This window comes from Rhinolophus sinicus, linkage group LG10, assembly GCF_036562045.2.
Source record: "Rhinolophus sinicus isolate RSC01 linkage group LG10, ASM3656204v1, whole genome shotgun sequence".
NCBI classification, from domain to species: Eukaryota; Metazoa; Chordata; class Mammalia; order Chiroptera; family Rhinolophidae; genus Rhinolophus; species Rhinolophus sinicus.
In genome coordinates this window covers 75,892,768-75,918,335 of record NC_133759.1, presented here as the reverse complement: position 1 = coordinate 75,918,335, position 25,568 = coordinate 75,892,768, and the positions used below count along the sequence as shown (strand labels likewise).

The window sequence follows — 25,568 nt, the reverse complement described above, 5'->3', positions numbered from 1 at the left end:
CCCTGGAAGTATACACTGTTCCCCAATAAAGTCCTGTTAAAAAAAAAAAAATAGTACTAAAAAAAAAAGCTGCAGTGAGAAACAAGGGGAAAGAACTGGGTTTGGTGAACCCATTAGGGTAACTTGGGAGGAGCACACTGGCTGAATCCTGTGTTCCACAGTGGTCGCATTCTCTCTCCCTCTCTCCCTCCCTTCCTCTACCCCATCATCCTGACAGTGTGGTTATGAGAACCAGAGATGAGACTGAACAAAGGGGCTCAGCAAACAGGAAGTGCCTGGAACCAACACACACTCTATGAAAGAAACATGGGGCAAGTACCCCTGGCTACAGCCATAGCACAAGGATGACCCTGTGGGAAGAGCTAGGGAAGAGCACAGGAGAGGCCAGAAAGGGATCATAATGGGGTCACCAAGGGGGCTGATTTGGGGATGACAGCTGCCAATCTGGAATTAGCATGATCCTTAACTTAACACTTGGTTTTTCCATCGCTTTCTATCTACCAGTAATACTTTATCTTCTTGTATCCTTTTTTATCTATGTTCAACATCCATATGTTTCCTTTATTCTATGTCTAGCACATCTTGCAAGTTACCAATTTACTATCTATACTTAACACATCTTAGGAATTTTGCCCGGTTTTTGTTTTTCTTGCCTTCTATGGTAGATTTAAATATTCTCAATAATACCGCCAACACACATTATATTAGTACGAGCCAACCTTTGGCGATCCTGAAACTTCTGTGGGGTCATGTGACTCATTTCTGGTCAGCAAGACCCCAGGGGGAGTTTTTAGGGGTCATTTAGGAAAGATTTTCTTCCTTGACAAAAGACAAGAAAGAAGTCCCTTGTCCTATATCTTCCCTTTCTACGTTTCCAGCACTGAACTAATGGTTGGCACATAATAGACACTCAGCAAACGGTTGGTTGAATAAGTGAGTGGATGGTGCTGGTGCCAGCCTTAGTAGTATCTGGGACTCTGAAATCATGCTTTGTCTTCTGCTTAAGCTTCATTTGTAAGTCCAGAGTTGGGAGGATGAAAGCCACATGGTGAAAACAAATCTTGCGATGATGGTTTAATAATAGCTACACTACTAACAGCAGCTAACGTTTATTGAAAGTTCACTCTGTGTCAGAAATGGTTCCGAGCATTTTACTTTTAATCTTCACAACAGCCATAGAAGATGGAAGTGATTATTATCCTCATTTTGCACATGAGAAAACTGAGGCACAGACTATAAGGAAACTTACTTGAGGTCCCTCAGCGGGCAAGTGGTATCCCTGGAATTTGAATCTGAACAACTTGAATTCAGCGTGCACACACTTAGACAGAGTGCCATCAGTTAGTTTCCTGCTGGAACAACTTACCGCATACTTTGTAGCTTTAAACGACACAAATGTGTCATCTCACAGTTCTGGACACCAGCAGTCCAACACAGCACTAATGTGAAGGCGTGCTGGGCTATGGGCCTTGTGCGAGCTGTGGGGTAGAACACCCCCTTGCCTTTGCCACTTCGAGAAGCTGTCTGAATCCCTTGCCGTGTACCTGCATCACTCTGATCTCTGCATCCATTGTCACATCTTCTCTCACACTCCTGACTCCCTCTTATGAGGTCTTATGTGATTACTTTGGGCCCATCTGATACTACAGGATAATTTCTCCACCTCAAGATCCTTAACTTGGGCGGAGGGGTGGCTCAGTTGGATAGAGCACGAGCTGTGGGCAATGGGGGCTGCTGGTTTGATTCCCACATGGGCCAGTGAGATGCACCCTCCGCAACTAGAATGAAGTTAATGAGCTGCCACTGAGCTCCCGGATGGCTCAGTTGGTTGGAGCGCATGCTCTCAACCACAAGGTTGCCAGTTCAACTCCCACAGGGGATGGTGGGCTGTGCCCCTGCAACTAACAACGGCGACAGGACCTGGAGCTGAGTTGTGCCCTCCACAACTAAGATTAAAGGACAACAACTTGACTTGGATGGAGCTGATGAGTCCTGAAAAAAAACACGCTACTGTTCTCTAACAAAAAGTCCTGGAAATATACACTGTTCCCCAATAAAATCTTAAAAAAAAAAAAAAAAAAAAAGATCCTTAACTTAATCACATCTGCAAAATCCCCTTAGTTGTGTGAGGAAACCATTCACAGATTCCGGGGATTGGGGCCATGACATCTTGGAGGTCATTATTCTGACTACCACACCGTCCTGCCCATGTAGGCCCAATATCCTGTATGACCCAGGTCCTGGACCAGCAGGGCCCAAGTCCTACAGTAGAAGTTCTGTCACACACCAAGGAACGGAGGAGTGGCGCCTCCAACCTTTGCCTGCTTTTCTAAAAACTTCTGGCTTGTTCTCCCCTCCCCCAAGTGCAACCACCACCACCACCAAATAGGGAAGAAATACCTAGTAAACCAGTAGTATGGACCAAACATATGAGTTATGGGACGTTGGCTCTTATTCCTCAGTTCATCTAGATTGGGTTCTGTACATTGATCAGGTCCTTAGTTCTATTTTCATTCCTCAGTCAGCTGGCCCCATCCTTGTGTGTGTTTTCTTTATTGCTAATTTACTTTTATTTCTACTTTTAATTTAAGTTAGAGTAATTTTTCTCAGCTCCCTTGAATTTCTCCTTCCAATCTCTCTGGCCCACCCCTTGGTTCCAGGTAAAACTCTACCTCTCTGCTAGCTCTACTCAAACTCAATGATTTCCCTGGATTTCTTCCAGCAGCGGTCTGTTCCAGACCTGTTTTGTCTGTCTGAATACATTTCCCCCAGAGATGTTGCTTTCAGACTTATTTTTAGCTGCAGAAGAACCCTTTGTGGAAACGAAAGCCCAATATATAAAGCAGATGGGATGGAGCTGTCTGGGGAGGAGTGGAGCCCCACCAGCTGAGCTCCTTCTCTGCCCCATTCTTCCCATGGCCCCAGTTTGAAAACTATTGCTCTGCAGTCCCCTCTCACTATAAGTCTGGCCCTGTCGATTTGCTTCTCCTTAGTTAACTGTCTCCTTTCCTGTTGACTTCCTTTAGCACCTTGGCTAACATGAAACATTCTCTCTCCACTTCCCTCTTGCTCTTTGAAGGTCACATTTCCCCCAAAAAGCAAACCATTTTAAGTTCTTTATCTCTGTCTAGGGTGTCACCACGTGGGGCTTTTTTTTTACCTGCTTATATCCCACCTGTTCATGGCTGCGGGGATGGAAGCCATGCTGAAATGGGCTGGCCAGCCAGCTGCATGTCACCTGGCCTCTCCACTTTATATAGATTGTCAATCTCTGATTACTGGATAGTTGGCCTATATTTTCCAGAGAGTTCTTTTTGCTCACAACTACTTTGGAGGAGCAGAAATGCTTCTATCTCAGGGAGCACCAGGTTTTAATGTACCTGTTTCGGGGGTGTGGGCAGGGGCAAATTACATGGGGTGCCTTATAAAGTTGATATCAACCCCTGTCCTCGGGCCCTCCAGGTCAGGTTTAGAATGGGGGTTCTTGCCCCGCAGGCAGCTCTGGACCATGGGGGTTGCTTCAAGAGTCCCTGTAGACTCAGGCACCGAGACCTGTGGGTGTCTCTGTTACCCATTTACACTGAAGGCAACATGGACCTCCTAAAACACATGAAGCTTAAATTTTCAGGCCTCTCACTTTGCATGGGTCCCTTCTAAGTCCTGCTCTCTTCTGATTCTAAATAAATAATGACTTCCATACCTAATCTTGTGTATTCTTTTCTCAAAGAAGGGCTTCCACATTCTATAAGCTCAGGCCCTAGAAAACCTGGATGTGTCCCTGAGAACTTTGGTCTCAGGGCTCTCCCAAGGGACCCAGGGACCCAGGAATCTCTTCTGTGAAAAAAGGCAGAGATTCTCATTTCCAGGGCTTTCCAAAGCATTCCTCGTGCTTTGTGTACAGGGCGTCGATGCCACATGCTCTGGCGGAAGGTAGGGAGGACTGTTCTGACACGCTTCCTGTCCCACCTGCAGCAGGTAGTTTCCACTGTGGGACTCTGAGGCAGGGGACAGCCAGAGACCCATGAGGCCAGAGAATGACTGCTTTCTGCCAGTGGTTCCCCCTGTGCCACAGTTCCTGCATCCAGCCTTGGTGCAGACTCTGCCCAGTCTTCCTGGAAGAAGGAGGCAGAAAATGGTTCCTTCTCTCTGGACAGCTTTTTCCATCAGGCCAGGACTCGTGGTCTAGGCCTCAACCTGACAGTACTGCCATTTGACTGTAATTCCTAAATCTCGCTGTTAAGAGTCATGTTCACAAAATGGGAGAGATGGCCCGCCTGGCTGGGGCATCCTGGGACTTGTGAACTCCATACCTGGGACCCAATAGCCTCCTCGGATCTGCTCTTGCCTTGTATTATTTCACAGGCATTAATATAAGTCAGACCTGAAAGCCAGAGATAGCAAATGCTGCTTTCAAAATGTGTAGGGGCACTTCAGGATATTCAGGATACAGATAGCAGATGACAGCTTCCCCACAGAGGTTCTTTCTCAGTGCCTAACAAAATAAAGTAGATAAGATCCCATGGGAAACTTACTATCAGCAACCAGTACAATAAATTTCAAGTTTGGCTTCCAAGGAAAGATACAGAAGGTTTTGGAGTGGCGAGGAGTGGCACAGCACATCTCTGCTCCCTACCCTGTCCTCACTACCAGAAATTGACAAAATCCTCAACATTCTTCCTGGTAACTCCTGAATCTGAAAGGAAACAGATGTGAGTCGTGCCCTTATATTCTTCCTCTTCTGAATGAGCCGGATTGAAAAATGCGTGGGGAGACATAGGGGAAGCAGGGAACGTGATCCACTGAGCTGACTCAGCTGATGGAAATAAAGGCTCCAGGACAACACTCAACTTGAGAAATTGATCTAAAGCCTGGGTTATCCCCCTTCCTTGGAAAAGCTGCATAGGACTCTCCTCTCCAGCCCCAATCAGGTGACATGAGCCTTGTGTAAGACATTCATTAGAACCTCAGGGCAGGAGCATGCACAGGTCTTCCAGCCACAACTGTACTCTGCCTCTGCTGAGCTCTCCTCTTTCCCTTCTCCCCTCCAGCCTGCCAAAGAGGACTCGGAATCCAAGCACCCAGCCACTTTGCTCAGAGGGAAAAACAGACTGGTCTCAAACAATGGGGAGATGCTAAGTAAGTCACCCTCTCCTGCCATCATGTTACAGCAGCATGAAGAAGGCCTGGACAGAGCCACCAAACCAAGATAATAACACATGGATGCAAACACATGGCAGCAAATTATTAATGATAAGTAGAGGGACAACACTGGGCAAAAGACAAGGGCTTCTCCCCTTTCTCCCAAAGGAAATTCCTTACAACTGCTTCACATATAAAATGACTTAATGAGAACATGAATTTAATAAATTGGAGGCTCAAAGATGGGACGATAAAACAAGGGAACTGATGGAAAGGAAACACATTGAGAACAAAAATATTATTATAGAAGAAATAAATAAAGTAGAACTAATAAGAAAGAGAACTGACCCCACTGAAACTCAAATTACTGAACTGGGGTATCTAAACAAGGTAAAGAGATTCAGGAAGTCAGAATTAATAGAAATGGAATATAGATGAAGATGAGCCAATACAAAGATTGATAGACCTGAAAAAAGAAACCAAAAATAGAGACAAAAGGGAATGTCTAATGCAGAAAAAACAAGATTAAAACTGCAGATTGAAAGACACATTATGTTCCAGAAAAGCTTAATTCAGAATGTTTAATACTAAGATATGTCTTAGTTGTCATCGAACTAAGAAAAAAAATAGTGACTTCTTTACGAATACAAGCAGGAAAAGAAAGTCACCTATAAGGGGGAAATTCAGGCTGGTCTTAGAGTTCTTCCTAGAAGAAAAAGGAGCAAAACCTGCTACATTCTATGGCAAAGAAGGTGAGACCCAAGAATATTATACCCAGTCAAGATGAGGTTCTAGTGTAATGGCTACAGAGAGACATTCTTACACATTCAAAACGCTTCTTGAAAAAACAGTTTAACAATGAAATTCAGTCTATTAAGAGATGATGAATTGAAATAAAGAACTTACGAATAGAGAAGTCTTGAAAACAGGAACAGTGAGTATTGAATTCATTTAAATCTAGACTGTATACCAAGTGTTAATCAAAAAATTTAGGTTGTAATACAGAATAAAAAACACTTATTTGAGCAAAAAGAATTGTAACCCTGTGTGGACACAGATTCAGGTAGCAACCCAAACTGCTCTGGGAACAGAACAAAGAAGGGCAGGGTTTATAAAAGCAAAAACCACAAAATGGAATTCTTTCATGCAAATGAGTCTTGCTGGCTAGGTGAACAGGGATTGGTTAGTTCTAATATGCAAACAAGGGAGGCAAAAAATACAAGAAGGAGGTCAAGTCCGTATGTGTCCATGCAGCAGGCGCCATCCCAGGATGTTTGTGACTCAGCCTTGAGCTGAATTTAGCAATGGTTTTAGCAACTGAGGCACAAGCTATGCGTAGGCCCGTAGGCCGAATAGGCCCCACCACCCTAACAGCTTCCTGCCTCGACTTTAAGTGACTCTCTTAGCAATGCTTATTCCATTTATTTTCGTTATCACAAGTACCTATGTAATTATGTTTTTACAGAACATAATATGATTATCATAAACCTCGATAATGTAACAATAATAATATAAGTAACAAAAGTCAGGAGGCAGGGTCAACGGAGATGGAAAGATGGAAAGAATCATGACAGCTGATACACACACATAATTGAAATGTGTACTTTAAAAAAAAATGACTTGAACCTCTTAAGGTTTTTCACAATTTTTTGTTTAACCTCAGAGGTGTTTTTTTCAGGAAGTAATATCTCCTGTGGTCAAGAAACATTTGAAGTACAACTCTTCCTTCAGTTTCACTTCAACTTCTTTTAAATTCAAGTAAAATTAAATGTAATACTTTTTATTAAAATACCATGTGTATTACAGTCCAATTCTTATAAAATATCTCTATGATCTTTCCTCTGATCTTGTAAATATGCATAGAAAACTTTCTGGAATGATGGAATGGAATGGTCATTTCTATAGCTGATTCTGAAAAGTGGTATATAGCTGATTATTTTCTTGCTTGTCATTTTTTAATAGTTTAATTTTCCAATTTAAACAAAGAAAAGTGTTAAAATATTAGAAAAAGTTTTTTTCAGGCATCTCATTGGAACAGGATACATAGTCCAGAAACAGACTTGGCAGAGATTGCTGCTATTTTCCCATGTCTACTCTCCTAACATTTTATGGAATGTTTAGCTGTACACATGATGGTCAGAATAAAGACCGCATTTCCCAGCTCTGGCCAATAGGATGTAGCAGACATGCCATGTGGCAACTTCTGGAACCATTTGAGACTGTTTGTTTATTTTTTCTTTATCACCTTCATTCCCTCCTGCTGCCTGGGATGCTAAAGTCACCATATGGGACCATGGGGTCAAGACCTTTCAAAGCAAAACAACATAGAAGGTGTGTGGAGAATATCACGTCACCCAGACTGCCTATCTGGATAACATGAGAATGACTTTTATCTTGTTGAAGCAACTGAACATAATCTTAATTGATCCACAGACTGACACACACACAGAAATTTACTCTGTGATACTCTTTGTATTGTACATTGTTGGGTAAGATGAAACAATCGGTTTGGCACACACATAAACAAATCACTGACGGACATAAATGTGACAAAAATTTTAAAACATTTTGTAAAAAATACAAAGAGAATATCTTTATGAATTTGAGATAGGGAAAGCTTTTTTAAAAGCGGTTTTTTGGTGAAAACCATGAAGGAAATAACAGGTAAACCTCACAACAGCAACATTTTAAACTTTTGTATGACAAAAGAAACTACAAACAAAAGTAAAAGATAAGCAACAGGGAGGTCTACCATGCTCAAGTGCAGTGCGGTGCTGGGTGTGTATGTGGGGTGGGGGCAGAGGGGTGGTCAGCTAACTCTGAGGAGAGCTGCATAGTCCTTTTACCTCTCAGACAGCGACAGCGCACATTCGCTTATCAAAAGCTCTGAGGACTTCTAGAGAAACCTTTTCCCACATGGGACCCAGCATTCCATACATATAGTTATTTAACTGTGGGACCACTCTCTCTGTGTGTGTATCACATCTGTGAACTTCTCCTGAGAGGTACTTGGAAACACTGCCATAAGAAATAACACTTTGCCTCATGTGAGAAATGATTGTTGCATTCACCTTTGTGTCGCCACAGGTCCCCACAGGTAACTCTCACTCCTTCAATAGTTCTGACCAGCAGTAGCACTGGAGAAGGAGACGAGGAAGAAGAAAGGAAATAAAAGGAAGTTTGAGGTTTGGGGAGTAGGTGAAAATTCTCCTAGTAGAGTGAACATATCCCAAGAGAAGCAAGTCAGCTATAATCTGGGCTTTTCCTTCTCTCAGCCACCAGCTGGGGCTGCAAGAAGTAGATATTTTGAAATATACCGAACTGGGGGCGGAGGAGACCATTCTAAAGATTGTTTAGGGCAGAACCTAGGGCAGAAAATGGCAGGTAGAACAGATTTCTTGCTAGTTGTAGGAAAAGAAAAGGAAACAGCAGCTATGGCCTAGGATGAGCAATTCAACATCTCTCTCCCTCTCCTCTCTCTCTTCCCCCCACCCCCTGCTTTTGTAGTCTAAAGAGGGAGATTTTATTAAACATTTTATTTCAAGTATAGTTTAAAGCCCTTTACTTATTTCATCTCATTTCATCCTGTGACACAGGTACTATAACTACTCTCATTTTGGGGAGGAGGAAATCGAGGCAGAGTTAAGTAAACTGCCTAAGGTTAAAAAGCCAGCAAGGGATGGAGGCTGGATGGATACCAACCTAGGTGGTTTGCCATAGGTCCAGCTTCCTCACCCACTGCTCTGAGCATTTCTTGTAGATAACTACAATGCAACATGTGAAACATCATGATAGAGAGGAACAGAGTGAAAACACTGAGTCAGAAAGGTCCAGCGTGATGTCAGTTTACCTTCGTGACAAGCTGCGGGTTTGCCTGGGAGGGGAAGGAGGGGAAAGCCAATTCAGGGTAAGATATGACTGAAAGCCAGTGGAAGGCCAGGGAAGAGGGTCCTCTTAAAGCCAGGAGCCAAGTTCAGATATGGTCTTGGGCACAAGTCTCTGAGTAGGAGGGACAGAGCCGTTGTTTCTCAGGAAGATATTGGGGGGCTTGTGGGTGGGAGGGGGGACGGTGTGGAGGGTGGGTCAAGGGCGGATGAGGCCAGCGGAGAAACAAGAGGCAAACTTTGCCGTATTCCTAAAGACAATGCCAGAGGAAGGCAGAGGGAAGGGAAAGAAAAGGAGGATTTCAGTGAATTGGGAGCTGGGTTTTGCATGATAGTCAGTGAAAAGGACCAGAGCCCCCTGATAACTTCGGCTTAAGCAGAAGGGTTAGTTTTCTGAGTTGTATGCACATTCTGGGTAGTGAGATCAGCAGAGAGAATGTGCCTGCATTAGGAGCAGTGGCCCTCTTTGCACAACGCCCAGACTCCATCAAGACGTTGCCCCAAGCCCTTGGGGCAGGTGGGGTGATGGTCCCTTGCAGTCTGATGCCTTGATTGTCCAGCTCGGCTTTTCTCTTGCACAAATCCCGGCCCTGAACTGCGCATCCTGCGCATTCGTTGCGCAAGGAGCCGAAGGCTGGTCCCTTGCGCAGGAAGGCCGCCTGGCCGGATGCGCGGGTTCCGCCCCGGTCCCTCCTTAGCACCGACCAGAGCATCAGGTGGGGCCCAGGACACCGGCATACGAGGCTGAGGCGGCCTCTCCTGGACCCGACGGGCCGCAGGCCGCCGCCCATCGACATTCTGGCGGGTGTTTCCAGTGCATTTGCAGGCTCCGACGTGGTGGAGGCAGCTTGGTGGCGGAGACCCCTGGGGCACACTCAGTACCCCACTCTCCTACCCCACGGAACGGGCTTCCTAGCGCGCGGGCCCTGACACTCCCACCCGGACTCGGCCCTGGCCTCCCGGGGACACGCGGCAGGCCGGCAGGCACCGGCCCCCGGTCCCCCAGGCACTGCCCTCCCGGGCCCCCCAACTCGCAGACTACAAGTCCCAGCAGCCTCAGCAGCTGGCACCTCCCGCCTCGCCGCGAAGACCCCCGGCCGTCCCAGCGGCGGGGCTCCGGCTGCGCTCGTGGCCGGGCCGGGCGGGGAGGCCGGTCCCGCGGGCGGGGGCGGGGGCGGCTCCGCGGCTTCTCCCGCCGCCGCCGCCAAGGGGAGTTTCCAGGAAGTGGCCATATTGGATCCATTCAGCCGCAGCCGCCCGGGCGGAGCGCGTCCCGCAGCCGGCTTGTCCCCGTCGCGGCCCCGGGTGCTCGCCCCGGCCCGCCCGCCCGGTGCGGAGCTCGCCATGGCGGCCACGGACCTGGAACGCTTCTCGGTGAGGGCCCTGCTGGGCCGCGGCGCGCGCAGGAGGCGCGGGGCGCGGGGAGGGAGGGGGCCGCCCTGCAGCTGGCCGGGGGCGCGAGCCGGGCTGTCAGCGCCGCGCGGCCGGGCCTCGACGCCGGGCCGGCTCGGGGACACCGGGTCGGGCTCTTCGCAGCGCTCGCCGGGGTCCCGGGGCGTCGGGCGTGGGAGCTTTGCCGGGTGGCTGGCGGGGTTGCCCCCCGGGGCGCAGGAGAGGCAGGCCCCCTTCGCGGGAAGGAGCAAATAAATACCCGCCTGGCTCGGGCCAGGTGCGAGGACAGACTGGGGTCCCGGTGGGCGGGAGGGGAGGATCCGACATAATTGGAACCCCCACGTCTCCGGGTATTGCTTTCTGCACTGCTGGGGAGATTCCTGGCCGCGCAGGTGCTGTTGGATGGACACCACCGGTGAGGCTGAAGCTCTAGGGTTCCGGGGGAGTCCCCCGAATGAGTTCAGGGCAGTGGCAGACTGGGCCCTAAGACCCTGGGCCTGCTTTTCCTTCCCCCTCCAGTCCCCACCGCCCACCCAAGCAGCGGGATCCTGGGTGCAATTCCAAGTAGGTCCGGCCTCAGTGGTCGGGTTGGATCTTAGGCAACCATTCCCAAGGAACAGGAGCGATTCCAGATTCAGCCCAGTGGGTGTCTGTCTGGGCCCCAGTTAGGGTATGCCTTCTGCAGGGCCGAGGGCTCGGTGGTCACTGCAGGGGTCTCTGGGCCTGATCCGGCCGATGGCCAACTTCCTAAGGGTTTTTCTAATTTACCCGGGGGAGAGGGGCCTTTTGGGAGTTGTGTATACTTGTCCTCTGGTGTCTAAGGCTGGATCTGGGTGTGTCTGGGAGGCTGGGCTGTGACAGTGAAGGAAGCTGTGTCCTCCTGCCAGCATGTGAGGCCCTGGTCGGCAGGGAAGGGGGAGGGACAGCCCGGGGCTGTTGGGGGGGAGGGGGGAAAGCTGGATATGTGACCGATAAGGAATTGGTGTGGGGCTAAATAAGGGAGCCAGGGCTTATGTAATTAATGCTATAAATACAGTCATCTGAATTTATGTATGTAAATGTTCCCTTTAATCTGAAAATACATTTGTTGGTCTATTTTGGAAATATGCATAACTAAAGCAGGAGCTCTTGGTTTCATAATTTCTAGCCTGACGTGTTTTGTTTTCATTGGGGAGGGGGCTGTGTGTCAGTTAAGTAAGTTTAGATACAGGAGGAGCAGATTCAGAAGTTGGAGGAATCAGAGATTCACCTCACCCCTGCACTGTAAACCAGAATTTATGTACCCCAGTATGGCAGCGCCAGGATCCTAACAGACCTGCCGATTAGCTGGAGGCCAAGAGACCTGTGAGTGTGTGTGTCTGTGTGCATTTTTCCTGCCCAGCTGACCAGAAAGTTATGTCTGGGGCTTGTCTGTGGTGAGAGGTTGCTCTAACCGTTGGTCTTGCAGGTGGGAGCGGTATGTAGAGCACCCAGATTCAGACCGCCTGACATGAATCCTAGCTGGCCATGTGATTTTGGACAAGTTATTTAACCCCTCGGTGTTGTCGTCTGTAGTGCCCATGTGGGTGTGAAGACTGGCCTGTGTGAGAAGGCAGAGGAGAATGTGTTTGTTCCATTATGCGGCACCCTCCCATCACGGACTGTCCAGAGCTTGTCCTCAGAGACCAAGCTGAGAGGCCCAGCTGCGCTGCCAGGAGGTGGACTGGAAAGGCCCTTCCCCTCAGATTCCCATGCTTGCTCTTTGACCATTTCTGGGAGGATTTTAGGTGTTATCCTCATGGTGAGCTGAGACACAAAGAGGGGACGGACTCAGGTACGGGTGTACAGCCCGAGCTCAGGGGCCTGGATTACTGTGCTAGGTTAAGCTGGATGGATGGATGTGCTCCACACCCTCTAGGCTCTGGGCTGTCAGACTCCTTGGAGGACTTGGACAGAGTTGAATTTGGGTGGAGACTTTGGGTGGGGTTTGGCCTGAATTTAGGAGTCTGGACTCCCTTCTCCTCCCCTGGCTCGTCATCCTGGGAAAATAATTTCTTCCTTTATCTTGCTATAAAATGGACACTACCACACTGATATTCTTCAAAGGGTTCATGGAAGGTTAATTGTAGTCTATGGCATGTTCAGAGATATGCTTAGGTGTCTGGCCAGCCCCAGGCTTGACTTTGGTGTTAAGCCGTGGCCATGAGGCTCTGATCTAATTGAGCTGTGGCAGGTCTACACTGCCTTTCAGGCTGGTTCAGGGGTCGGACCAGCCCTGGAGGGCTGGGAACTGTCCCAACCTGGAGCTCAGATGAACATACAGAGTTGTACTTTGAGGTCGGTGTGTGCAGGGTTCCTGTTCCACATAGTGTGATGTAAACACCACAGGCTCAGCAGCCTTTACATCTTGGCTGGGCTCTGCTCACCCCTAGACCAGCCATGGGATTAGGGTTGACATCTCCTCGGTGAGCCCCCTGGGGAGTTTTCTGTTACCTCTTGACCTCTTTGGGCAGCCAGACTCCTGTCTGTCTACTCTTGCTGCCCCTCTTCCTTACTGGGTCCCAGACTCACGGGCTTACCTTCTGTTGCCCCGAGGACCATCTCCTGTGTTTCTCCGGTCAGGGTCTCATGGGGCAGGGTTCAGACTCCGTGGGCAGGGTTCAGACTCCGTGGTCAGGGAGGCTTCTGGGCCAGGGGAAAGTGACGATATGAGGGGGAGACAGAAGAAGTGTGCAGTGTGGCAGCATGGCAACCTCACGCCTGGCATTCCTCCCAGCCAGTCACTCCCCCCACCCATCTCTGCTTTATCCCCAGCACCATCTGTCACTTCCGTTGTCACCCCTGTAATCTTGACACTTCCCCAAGAAGCAGGCTATACAGGGAGTGCCTGTTCCCTCCCTGAAGCTGGAGATGGTGGGAAGGGATGGTAAGAGGCAGCCCTCTGGCCCACATGGGGCTCTGTCACAGAGTAGCATCTCCCTGTCCTGTAAAAATGGCCAGGAATCTCCTTGCTGAGCTGTCCCAAAGGAGAAATGAGAGCTGAGCAAGAGATGTCTGTGCAGCTCTCAGTGCCTGGTAGTGTTGAGGGTTCAAAGTGAGCCCCATGTTCCCCTGGGAGATGGGTCTGCCCTGCCCTCCTTCTCTCGTGGGCATTGTACCATGTTGTGGGTACTCACCTTAGGAAGGTCTGCCTGGGATCTCGATGGGTCTGAGTAGGGAGACTGGTAGGAGACATTGGTGATCCAAGGGAGCACACGATAAGGGACTAACCAGGGTAGGAACAGTGATCACGCGGTCACTGGATGCGAGAATGGATGGAGGCCGGGACCCAGGGCCTGACTCTTGTCAAAAGCTTTGGGTGGCAGGGAGGGCGCTGGATGCTTTCTGTCCATCACCTTGTTGATGCCCGCAGCCCATGGTTGGGTGAGGTTCACACTCTGGTTATTGGCAAGTTGGGGCCTGAGACCCAACCCCAGCGCTCGAGTACCACTTGAAATGGCAGAGAGGGTGGAGCCCTCTGAGTTTTGAGCCCTAAGTTGGGCTCTATGGAGGTGCATATTTGGGCCAGTAACTACTACGAATTTCCCTGTGGCTTGGGTCCAGGTCCCGGACTAAGCAGCTGCAGAATGACAGAGCAAAGGGCCTGAGGGCCGGCTGATCTCTGTGTCCCTTGCAGCCTCTTTAGCCTTCCTGCCTCTACGCTGCCAGTTAGGGTCTCGGGATCCCCAGGCATGGCCCCCAAGACACAAGCTTTGCCAGACAACCAGATGTGCAGCTGTGCAGGCAGGAGGGAGACACATCTGCCTGGGAAAAGGATACCTCCCAAGGTCAGCATGCCCTCATGATAGAGCTGGGGTGTTTTCTGCTAGAGCCATCTGCCTCCTCAGGGTTCATGTGAGGAACCATGGCTGGGAGGGGTGGTGGAAGATGGCAAGGGGCATTTTGGCTGTGACATCAGTTGTCCTAGGTAGTCTTGGGGCAAATTAGATATTCTCCTCCTCAGGTCACATGGCTTCCAGGTGGGTCTCAGCCCCTACCGTAGAGGCCACATCATTGGAACAGACCCAGGGGAGGAGGGAATAAGGGCCTATTTCAGATTGCAGGTGTGGGTTACTCTCTGAGGGGCCTCCTGGGCTTGAGGCACCTGGGGCCTAGGGGTCAGTAGGGGCTGTGGGCATGGATCCAAGTCCACTCATCAGGTCTGGCTGAGGTGCCTGGGTGTGAGTCTGATACTCTGGCAGGTACTGGGGCGAATGGGGCAAACAACAGAGAAGTATAGCAGTGCTGCCCTGAGCCGCCATTGGCCCAAATTGGTGCCCGTGCATTCCTCTGCCCCTTCCCAGCACCAGCATCTATCCTGGGGTTGGAGGGGTCAGGGTCACCTTTGCTGCCCACATTCCCCTTTCCAAGGGTAGGGTCTCATTCACTGTGGAACACAGGCTGACTCCTTCCAGGGATGTCCAGACCACTTACGACTTTCCCTGCTGGGGTGGGGGTGGGGACTGCCACTGGAGTCCCAGAGCTAGGTGGGAAAGTGTGGACGCCTGGAGTTCCAGTACCTTCCGAGGCCCAGAGCGCCTCCCCCATCTGCTCCCTGGTGGGATGGACCACTCCCTTTAGGCTGCACAGCAAAGCCCAAGAATGTGTCTGTGACCTTGGCCTGGGGCTGAGTGGGGGGGCCCAGAGACCAGTAACCAAGCCCTTGGTTTCTTGGAAACCTGATTTTGACATGAGTGAGCAGCAAGCCATCCCACATTAGTAAGTGCAGCCCTGGTTGTCTGTGTGCAGAAAGGGCAGCGCCCCTTAATGAGAGTGGAAAGCAGAGAGGATGGAGTATTGGGGTCAGGGCTTCAGATGGCTTCAGGCTCTGGGGGTCGTTTTGCTTCCAAAGTTTGGCTTCGGTTCCCAGGATGGGGAGGGGATGACTGGTCTTGTGAGGTGACTGGTGGCCCCCTCCTGGGGCCCAGCTGCCATCTTGCCATCGTTATCTCATCTGCCACCGTGTTGTGGTCATGAAGGTCGATCCTTCTCGTGCCTTCTCCCCAGGTCTCTGTTGCTGTCTTAGAGAGACACTTTGCTTCCCAGGTGTCCTCTTGATTCGGCACAGGTAGATCCTGCCTCTGTTCTTTCCTCCTGGCCCCAGGTAGCAGCATCCCCCCACCAGCTCCCATATGCATCCCTTTGGTTATTTCCCGTAACCTTTGACCTGGGCTTAGAGGCTTACTGTGGAATCCTGGGCCCAGAGCCTAAGCCTTTCCTGGGAAAATTCCTGGGATTCCTATCAGACTCAAGGACAGTTGCACTATGACCACGGGTTCTGGCCAGAGGCCTCTGCTCTGGTTATTTAAGGCCCAGGCTGCTTAGAGTAGCTAGAGTGGGGGTGGGGTGGTTAGTGCCAGAAGCATGGGTGGAGAAGGCTCCCAGTGAGGCAATGACTCCTGGGTCCACTGCACAACTTTATAGCCCACACCTACCCCCAGGGCTGGAGCTCCCCTGTGGAGTGGGCTTCCTGTATGCCTGGCAGGGTGCTCAGGCCAGTGGGGGCCAGGCATGTGAACCTGGGGTGTGGGGATGGGGAGAAAAGTGCTGGGAGTCCAAGGCACCAGAGAACTCTGAGGAAAGCCTGGGTAGGGGGCTGTTCTTTGTCCAGAATTCAGGCATCAAATGCACTTGTGGTGGGGTCTCACCTCTGCTCCCACCCCAATAACCAACCTAGTTTGGGAGGTTTGATCTCAAGGGTCTCTATTCACCTACAGCTTCCTTGGCTCTGTCGGTTCAGACATTCAGCAGATTTCTAATTCCTTCTGCATAAAAGCCCGTTTTTGTGTGGGCACGCCGTGAGACACGGTTTCTCCCCAAATCCTACCTCTCTTCTTGGTAAAAAGGGCCGCTTCTCTTGGCTGGTGACTAGGCTGCTCCACAAGGCTCAGACAGAGCATTTCCTGGTCAGGAAAAGGACGTCCTCGTTAGTTATCCACTGGGCTGCATAACAAAATGCCATTCTCCACTTTGTTCTGGATGGCCGGGCATGGAGGAATGCAGCTGGCCTGAGCAGTTATTATTTTGGTTGTTGTCTTTGATGTGCCAAAGAAATGATGACATAGAAGCCTGGAGCCCAGCTCAGGAGCCAAAAGCTTGTTAGTGATTAGGGGGGGATAATGGCCCTGTGGCGGTTCCCACTGTGTGTGGAGAGCTCAGAGCTGCCAACTCTGTCCTGGAGCTCTGAGGACAGTAAGCGCCCCCAAGCCAGTGCCCCGGGGGCTGGCTATGTGAAAGGGCCAGAAACAGCTGGATCTGCCTCTTCCTGGGGTCCCGACTCAAGTTGTCCAGCCCTAAGGCTCCTCCCGGCAGAGCGGCTCCTGTGGGTCTCCGTGCCCCAAGGATGGGAGCGGGTATACAGTTCTTCTGGGGCACTCTCCTGCCAGCCCTGCGAGGTGGTAGACGGTCGGGTCATGGGCCGGGTCCAACCCCCAGACGTGTTTGTTGGGTCCTCATGGTAGTTTCAGTCTGTATTAGTCTCCAACCTTTAAAAATTAAGGGGTTTCTTCAAAATCTAGCTGTCTAGATTCTCTTGAAAAATTGGAAGATTTGGCAATACAAGGTCTGTATTCCCACAGTTGGCAGGAGTCGCAGAACCATGGCCATTGTGGACTCAGCACAGGCTCTGCAGTTCCCCACTGCTCCCATTCTCCCCAGGGACCCCACACTCAGTGGCTCTTTCATCTAGCAGGGAGCGGAGGGATGTGGCTGGAAGCATTTGTGTTGCAGTCTTACCGTCTCTGTTCAGATCCTGGCTTCACCCTCCCGAGCAGTGTGGTCTCGGGCAAATTGCTTAGTCTCTTGGGCCTCATTTGTACGGTGGAGATAACGTTCCAGCCTACCTCGTGGGGCTGATGGGTGGACTAAGATTAAACTCGAGTTGTGCACAGTGAAGTGCTTAGTAACTGTGAGCCCTGCTTGTTGTGACTATACTGTTCCCCTTCACCCATCCTCATTACCTGCCTGGCCTCTGCGGTTTTTTGAATTTAGACTGAGTGAGATTGAGCTCCCGAGGCCCAGGATCCGGTTTCCTCATCTTTCCATTGGCAGCCGTCCCAGTGTCTGGCACAGCAGATGTGCCCAGGGAGCACGTGTTGAGTGGCTGAATGAATGAGTGGGGAGCCTTGTAAGAGTAGCAGAGGCAGAATAGCAGAGTGGTTTGGGCAAGGGCTTTGCTGCTCTCGAGTCCCTGCTCGGCCCTCATTAGTTCTCCAGGTGGTGGGCACCTGTTTTCTTACCTGTGCAATGGGGACAATAGTGGTGTCTGCCACACAGGGTGGGGAAGGGACAGCGGAGAAGACTGTCGGTCACTGGGCTCAGACGGCACAGGTGGTCCTCAGCGAGGTGATGGTGTCGTCATTTGACATCTGCTCCTTTGGTTGTAAGCACTGAGGCATTTTCCTTTCCATGCTTTTCCCTTCCCTGTCCTTTTCCTCCCTGATTTCTCCCGGTTTTTCTGCATTCAAAGAGTTTCACTTTGGAGACTAGAGCAGTCAAGATGCTTTCCGTGGCAAGAAATACTAGATAGCCCCGCTCAACTAGCTTAAGCAGGAAAGGGGAGCTATGGCCAGGGGTCAAGGGAAAGGCCCAGAACTAGGGCAGACACTGGCTCTCTCTCCTCTGTGCTTTTCTTGTCTCTGCCATCCTCTGGCCTTCAGCCTTAGGCTAGCTCCCCTAATGGTCACAAGATGGTCACGAAGGCTCATCCTGGGTCATGTGCTTGTATCGGAACCAATTGTGGGATCGTGCCCAGGACTATTAGGACCCACCCCCAGAGCTGAGCTGTGGTCTTACCTGCCAAATTGCAGGGCTGGTAGCCAGGTCGCCAGTGGGAGACAGGAAGGTTCTTTCTGTGTTGTGGTAGCTGATAGGTGTCAGTGATCCTTTGGAGGCTGCGGGCTCCTCCTCGACGGGGACCCCACGCAGGTCAGCAGCAACACCAGGGGTGGGTAACTGGGAGCAGATGTTGTCGATGCCACATGTAGGATCAGGGAGGTTGGCATGAGTGACTCAGGAGAGCGGGGAGGTCAGCTCGGTCTTCTGAGACCAGGGAACAACACTGTCCCCGTGAGGGCCAGTGGCCATTCTTCTGTGTGTGTACGTGGATGTGTGCACGCATACGTGTATGGAGGTGATGGGCACTCCCAGGGTCCCTGAGCCTCCTGAGCAGGCATTGACCCGGCGCTATGGCCCCTGGAGTGACAGTGCAGCCTGGGCAGAAACCTGGGGATAAAGATCTCCCTGTGCTCCACCTACGTCCCCAGAGAGCCACGCTGTGTGAGCGAAGGCAGGCAGGGAGAGGTGGCTCATGTGAGACCCCCCTGCTTTTAGCTTCTGGAGCCTGGTACTGTAAGAAAGTGGGGGGACCTGGGAGCAGGATGGCCCTGAGTCTGCACAGGTCTTCTGCAGCAGAGCGCGCCTGTGGTCCAGACGCAGCTGACGGGGTGGCTTTTGGCGGCAGACTACAGGATGTTGGATTGTATCCTGATTGTGTCACCCTTGGAAGAGGCGGATGAATAAACATATTGCCTTCTCTGCAAGCACAGCACGCCTTCAATTTTGGAGATTTTCAGTCTCGCCTGAAAAGCAAAAAGCTCTAGACTAGCTGTTCTGTCCTCCATTTGATCCTCAGGCTGCCATGAGCAGGTGGAGAGACACTAAATAGTGAAGCTCTGTGTAAGGTGGGCAGATGGCCCTGACGCGGTAGCAGTTAAGGATGGGGTTTGGTAGTTTGTAAATGGCAGTGTTGTCGAGCACGGTGGACATGGTGGTGGGAGGGTGGGAAGAACGGGAAACCTGACCTCCCCCCCTGCAGCCAACTTCGAGGAGCTTGTGGAAGAGATAGAGAACCAGGATACATTAAAAAAGGACAACCAATAGTACAAGGAAGTGGGGTCACTGCCAAGGGAGGGGTCTGGAATGTAAATACTTTGGGCCAGGTCAAAGCAGGTACCAGGAAAAAGGGAGAGTGAGCGCTGGAGCCCAGGGAAGGGGCTGAGTTTGAAAAGTGAATTCAGACGTAACCAGCGGGGTGGGAATTGAGCGTGTAAGGAAGGCCTCAGACCATGAAGGTCCCAGAATGCCACGCTAGGGGCTTCGCACCCGACTCAGCACATCCTATGAGCCATTTACTGTTTGATGTGGGCACCAGTGAGAGGAAGCTGCCTTTGGGACCTCTTTGTTATGTTTGCAGCCCTGGGGGTACCTGGGCTTGACTGGGGAGGTTGTGACATGATCTCTTGAGTACGGGATAGGGAGAAAGGGCCAGCTACAAGAACAGAGGCTCAACTGAGAGGGTCGTTGGAGAGAGCAGGTTTAGGGGTAACCCTTATTTGTTTGAGGGACAGTACAACTGCCCAGAGGGGCCACATGGGGTCCTGGCTGCCAACACACACCCTTGGGAGTCAGTGATGCAGGGCACAGTGATTGAGCTGGGGGTGGCGTTGGGTGGGGTGGGCATAGTTAATGGAGAAGAGAAGATTGAGTATGAATGCTGGGGGCTCTGGTTGGAACAAAAGAATGGTTAGGGGGGTTCAGGCTGAGGCAAGAGGCTGTGGCTGCAGAGAGGTCACAGAGCGCTTCGAGCTGTGGAGACCCCTCTGGGAAGGGCAGGGAGCCAGCGCCCTCGTGTCCGCTCCTGAGCCCCTCTACCACTGTGCCTGTACCCACACTGGCATAAGGGCTGCCACTGTCCTAATCAGTAGCTCCTGGGGCTGGCTTCATTGGGCCTGTTTCCTCCCCTCTGGCACTGTGGGCAGGAAGGCAGGATGAGACTCAGACCCACTGCCCTTTCCCGTCTTTGCTCTTTCTAGCTGGCGGTCAGGGCGAGGGGGCTGGGAATGGAGGAGGCGTGTTTCTGCCCAACATGGAGCTGCCCGGGGCCTGTCCTCAAGTGGGGCCAAACCCAGGAAGGCTGAGCCTGGGAACTGTCCCTCAGAGGACATCATTTTACCCCCGTTCCCAGGCAGGCCACATAAATTGGAGTCTGACCGTGACCCTCTGCTTTGGGTGCTGCTGGATTCTTTTTATAAAGCTGTGGGCCAGCTCCAGTGACCCCAGCTCACTTGGGTCCAGCTGCCTGCTTCTCTGCCAAGGCCAGGTCTCCACATTCTCATCCAGAATCCTCCGTCTAAAGAACCAGGGTTGGGATGGGGTTGAGAGGGTGACATGAACCAATGCCTGGGGATCCCCAGGGAAGCCCACTGAGGCAGGAGGGAGGAGGCCTCAGAGTCATGATGCCTCAGAGACTGTCCCTGAGCCCCAGTGCTGGGTCCACGTGAGCTCTGGCTTCTTTAGCAGGGCCCCTGTGTGCATTCCACACGGGGTGCGTGAGGAGCAGGGGGGCACCTGGAGGACTGTGAGCCCGGCCTGATGGGGGAGGTTCCTCGACCGAGCTCAAGTGAGGGGCCAGACCTGACTCTGCTTGAATCCTGCTTCAAAAGGAGGGTCTATGAGGTCTGTGTGTTTGGGGGGACCGGGGGGGGAGGGCAGAAACATACATATTCTCTAGCCTTGGCCTCTTGAAATCTTACTTAAGATCCAGGGACCATCTGGGGGCTCCTGGGCTGGAGGATAGGGGAGCCCTCGGGAGTAACAGCCAGGAGATGCCCCCGGCCCTGGCACCCCTCGCCAGCCCAGATGGAGTAGACCACAGGTGACAGGGCCTGTTCCCAGATGGATTCAGGGGCCTTGAGGCCCATTGGGCTCCCTCTGTGGAGACTTGGCCTGGAATTGAAACTCTGGTGTCCTCATGTTGTGTCCTGAGATGTGCCGAGAATTCAGATGGTGGGGGGGAGGTGTTGACTCAGGTATGGCCTCCCCCCAGGTTAGCCCCTCTTCCCAGTGGACTCACCGCCTCGCTCTGTTTCTCTCTCAGCAGAATGCAGAGCCAGAGCCCCGGAGCCTCTCCCTGGGCGGCCACGTGGGCTTCGACAGCCTCCCTGACCAGCTGGTCAGCAAGTCGGTCACTCAGGGCTTCAGCTTCAATATCCTTTGTGTGGGTGAGTGTCACGGCCTGGCCGGGGACAGTCTCAGACAGAGGAAGGACGAGGGCCTTCTGGGAGGTGGGGTGCTGGCCACCTGTCGAGCTGCAAGGGGACCTCCCAGGCACAGTGACACCTTGGGAGGTCAGGATTAAGGTTTGGGTGGTGTCTTTGCCAGGGTGGAGGACAGAGGTGGAGCGCGGGCCTGCCTCCGAGCTGCTGTGAAGAATAAACAGCAACGTGAAAGTGCTTTTTAAACTGACACTGTTTACCACAGAGGTTTAGGTGATTTGTTGATTTAAAACACATTGACTGTTGTTCCTACTACGTGTCTAGGACACTGTGGCAATCACAGTGTCATGTAGTAAGAGCTTCCGCACCCATCTGAACAAATACAGCCGCAAACAGGGGGCTCTGAGAGCTGCCGTGTGCTTCAGGGCGTGGGCTCCCGAGGCACAGAGAATTTGGCCAGACTTTGCACAGATACCCTCGCCTTAGTATGTGCTAGACTGTGGGTCGCCCTCAAGAAGCAGCCTAGCCTAAACCCCGAGTTAAAGCTGTATAGAGCTGGGGCCACCCAGGGCAGCTGGGCCAAGCTACTATGGGGTGCTGGCCCTGCTGGCTCCATGACCACCCTGGGCCCGGGAGGGATGGCATGCAGAGCAGGAGATTAGGTCCCGTGGAGACCAGCAGAGGCCAGTGTCCAGTGGTGTCTCACAGCTGCCTCTTGCCCCCTCACTGAGGAAACATCTTGCATATCCTGCATAGCCACGCTTCATGTCCAAGGCAACCCTTTGTCTCTTTCTTCCACATGTTATTTCTGAGGTCACTGAGAAGGCATGGCTCCTAGGGATAGGGACAGTGAGGGATGAATTGGGAGGCATGTCCCTCTCTCTTCTGTGGAGGCTGAGTATGCCTCAGCCCCATCCAACCCAGCCAACAGCCAGGGACAGCCCCAGTTCCAGCCTCTGATATCCCCTCCTCTCTGTTCCCTGGTCCCCAGGAGAGACTGGCATTGGCAAGTCCACATTGATGAACACGCTCTTCAACACGACCTTCGAGACCGAGGAAGCCAGTCACCACGAGGAGTGTGTGCGCCTGCGGCCCCAGACCTATGACCTCCAAGAGAGCAACGTGCAGCTCAAGCTGACCATCGTGGACGCTGTGGGCTTCGGGGACCAGATCAATAAGGATGAGAGGCAAGAGGCGGGAAAGGCGGCCCCTCCCAGTCTCATCCCCACCCCACCCCACCCGTTGACCTTGGTTTGAACCCTCTGCCTAGCACTCTTCACTCTGAACCGTCCCCATACAAATAACCAAGCCCCACACCCCATGGGGGCCTGCGGAGTCCTGAGGTGCAGCCACCTGGCCCCAGGCAGGCACCGCAGCCTGCTTGTTCCTCCGGGAGCCGAGCCAGGCTGCCCGGCTCCTAGGTGACGGAGCTGTCTGTAGTTACAGGCCCATAGTCGACTACATTGATGCGCAGTTTGAAAGCTATCTGCAGGAGGAGCTGAAGATTCGCCGCTCGCTCTTCGACTACCATGACACTAGGGTCCACGTGTGCCTCTACTTCATCACGCCCACTGGGCACTCCCTCAAGTCCCTGGACCTGGTGACCATGAAGAAACTGGACAGCAAGGTGTGCCCCTCAGCTGGTTCCGTGGGCTCCACAGTCCTCCGCTGGGGTGGGGTGTGTTGGCTGCAGTGTGACTGTCCACTACGGTCCCCAGGGGCTCCGCTGGGTGGGGGCTTGCAGAAAACCCCCTTGGCGTGGTCTTCTCTGTATTCTCTTTGTCCCTGCTGCTCCAGTGGGGCTCCACTGCTCTGGGCTTTTTCTCCAGAGTTCTGTCCCCTGGATCTGGCCCTGAACCCCTTTCTTCCAACTGAAATCTTATTCTCACTTTGCTGGCTCCAGGCCCTCTGACCCTCTCCCCAGTGTCCCAGTTCTCTGCTCATTTTCTCTCTTTCAATTCATAGTTCCTCTGCTCCCTTCACTTTCCCTGTCTTTCCTGCCATGGATTTCCCTTGGGTCCTCCCACACCCACTAGGGAGAGGACAGTTAAAGCCCAGAATTGGGAACGCGAATGAGGCGTAGGGATTGAGAGGGCAGCTTCTTGGGGATGACAGGAAGTGTGTGTGGCCCACAGTCACCTGTCAGCTCTCATATGACTACCCTTCCCATCCCAGGAGTTAATTTTCATTGTGAAAAATGGGGTAACTTTAGCCTGGGAGATTTTGAGGTCTTCCTGCAGCTACTGCTGATGGGTCATCTTACCTGCTTATGTGGGAGCTCAGCCCCCTGCTGCCGCTTATGTTGGCCCCGGATTGCTTAAAACCTTCAGAGTACTCTCAAAGCTGGGTAGGCCCATGGGACTAATTTTGGGGCTGGATGGTGGTTTGGGGGAACCGGGGCTGTAAGACACCCTAAAGCCAATTGTTAACAGCCCATCCTCATAATGGCCCTAGATGGCTGGGTTCAGGCCGGGACACCCCATGGGAGCAGCTCCATCTCACTGGTTTCTTGCCCCTCTGCCCAGGGATGTGGCCTGGGCAGGGCTGTCCACAGTCAGGGAGCCACTAACCTGCTGCCCCCTCTCCTCTGATCCTGGCAGGTGAACATTATTCCCATCATTGCCAAGGCTGACACCATCTCCAAGAGTGAGCTCCACAAGTTCAAGATCAAGATCATGGGCGAACTGGTCAGCAATGGGGTCCAGATCTACCAGTTCCCCACTGATGATGAGGCTGTTGCAGAGATTAACGCAGTCATGAATGTGAGCATGGGACAAGCGCCTTGGGGTCCTGGGGCCAATTGGCATGGAGCCAGCACGGATCTCTGACACAGCCCCGGGAGACTCTTGTTCCCTAGGATTCCAGCCTTAGTTTCTCCAGAAAAGATGGGTGGGCATCTGGGAGCCAGCCAGTCCTATGTCCTGTGGACAAGGAATGGGAGGAATAGGGTACTGGGCTGGTACTGGGGCTTCCCCAGGTTTGCATTTCGTAAAGTATGGAGTCAGGGCAGGGATCTGAAACGTGTAGAAGGGAGCAGGCGGGATGCCAGGGCTGGGAACTTGGAGGAGAGCCAGGCCCACAGGTTCTTTGAGGGAACTTCCAATGGCCCCTGGGGAGCACAAGGGCTGAAAGAACACAGAGTGTGAGGAAGGAGGTTTGTGGGTTTAGCCCACTCCCTGTTTGGAGGTCCCAGGACACTTCTCCAAAAGAGAGCTGGGAAGTGAGCATCTGACCTGGCCTTGTTCAGCCCTGCGCTCACGCCTCCTTGGTCCCCTTTCCAGGCACACCTGCCCTTTGCCGTGGTGGGCAGCACCGAGGAGGTGAAGGTGGGGAACAAGCTGGTGCGAGCACGGCAGTACCCGTGGGGAGTGGTGCAGGGTGAGTGCGCTGGGGAGGGCACACCCCCAGCAGGCAGCCCGAGCTTAGCCCCCTGTCCTGCCTTGCTGCCTGTGACCCCTGCCCTGTCCTCCCTCTGACCTCTGACCTTTTGTGGCTTGTCCTGCCTCTGGAGTCTGCTGCTAACCCTCTGACCGCTGTCCTGTGCCCTGTCCTCCCGGGCCCCTCTGTGTGCCTGCCTGACACCCCTTCCCCCCCCCCCCCCCCGGGTGCCCTGTGCTTGCAGTGGAGAATGAGAATCACTGCGATTTCGTAAAACTCCGGGAGATGCTGATCCGAGTGAACATGGAGGACCTCCGCGAGCAGACCCACAGTCGGCACTATGAGCTCTACCGGCGCTGCAAGTTGGAGGAGATGGGCTTCCAGGACAGCGACGGGGACAGCCAGCCCTTCAGGTGACGGCCTGCGCGTGGAACAGGCCGAGTTGGCATCTGCGTCGGGGGTCTTGTGAGCCAGGGAGCGAGGCTTTCAGGGCCCCGACAGCCTCTTGCCCCCAGTACCCATGTGATTCCTCTTCTCTGCCTACCCCTCGCCCCCACCCCCACCCCACCATAATCCCAGCCTGGGCCTCTGTTCTCTGGGTCTCTACAGCCTGCAGGAGACCTACGAGGCCAAGAGGAAGGAGTTCCTGAGTGAGCTGCAGAGGAAGGAGGAAGAGATGAGGCAGATGTTTGTCAACAAAGTGAAGGAGACAGAACTGGAGCTGAAGGAGAAGGAAAGGGAGGTGAGCGTGAGCTATGGGAGT

General features: G+C 52.4%; 1 protein-coding gene and 1 long non-coding RNA gene across 13 annotated transcripts in view; one reads left to right on the top strand and one right to left on the bottom strand.

The window, feature by feature from the left end:
• Positions 1-10,141: 10,141 nt before the first annotated feature.
• SEPTIN8 (septin 8) overlaps positions 10,142-25,568 on the top strand; it is a 25,920-nt gene continuing 10,493 nt past the window's right edge. For 2 of the 11 annotated variants that reach the window (XM_074313497.1, XM_074313492.1), the window contains exons 1-8: positions 10,174-10,397; positions 21,313-21,433; positions 22,419-22,614; positions 22,868-23,054; positions 24,028-24,189; positions 24,709-24,805; positions 25,050-25,218; positions 25,415-25,547. In XM_074313497.1, the coding sequence (XP_074169598.1) occupies positions 10,368-10,397; positions 21,313-21,433; positions 22,419-22,614; positions 22,868-23,054; positions 24,028-24,189; positions 24,709-24,805; positions 25,050-25,218; positions 25,415-25,547 (1,095 nt within the window). In that variant the 5' untranslated portion in view covers positions 10,174-10,367. Of the gene's footprint in view, positions 10,398-20,732; positions 20,889-21,309; positions 21,434-22,418; positions 22,615-22,867; positions 23,055-24,027; positions 24,190-24,708; positions 24,806-25,049; positions 25,219-25,414; positions 25,548-25,568 lie in introns of those variants that run through there. The other 9 variants (XM_074313496.1, XM_074313491.1, XM_019756057.2 and 6 more) reach the window with 7 other exon arrangements.
• On the bottom strand, positions 10,414-18,304 carry LOC141567265 (uncharacterized). 2 transcript variants are annotated; one of them, XR_012489781.1, is made up of 3 exons: positions 18,228-18,304; positions 12,974-13,079; positions 10,414-10,810 (listed from the first exon to the last, which is right to left on the bottom strand). It is a non-coding gene; the product is annotated as an uncharacterized LOC141567265 (long non-coding RNA). The 2 variants fall into 2 exon arrangements; XR_012489780.1 differs by lacking the exon at positions 18,228-18,304 and adding an exon at positions 16,261-16,760.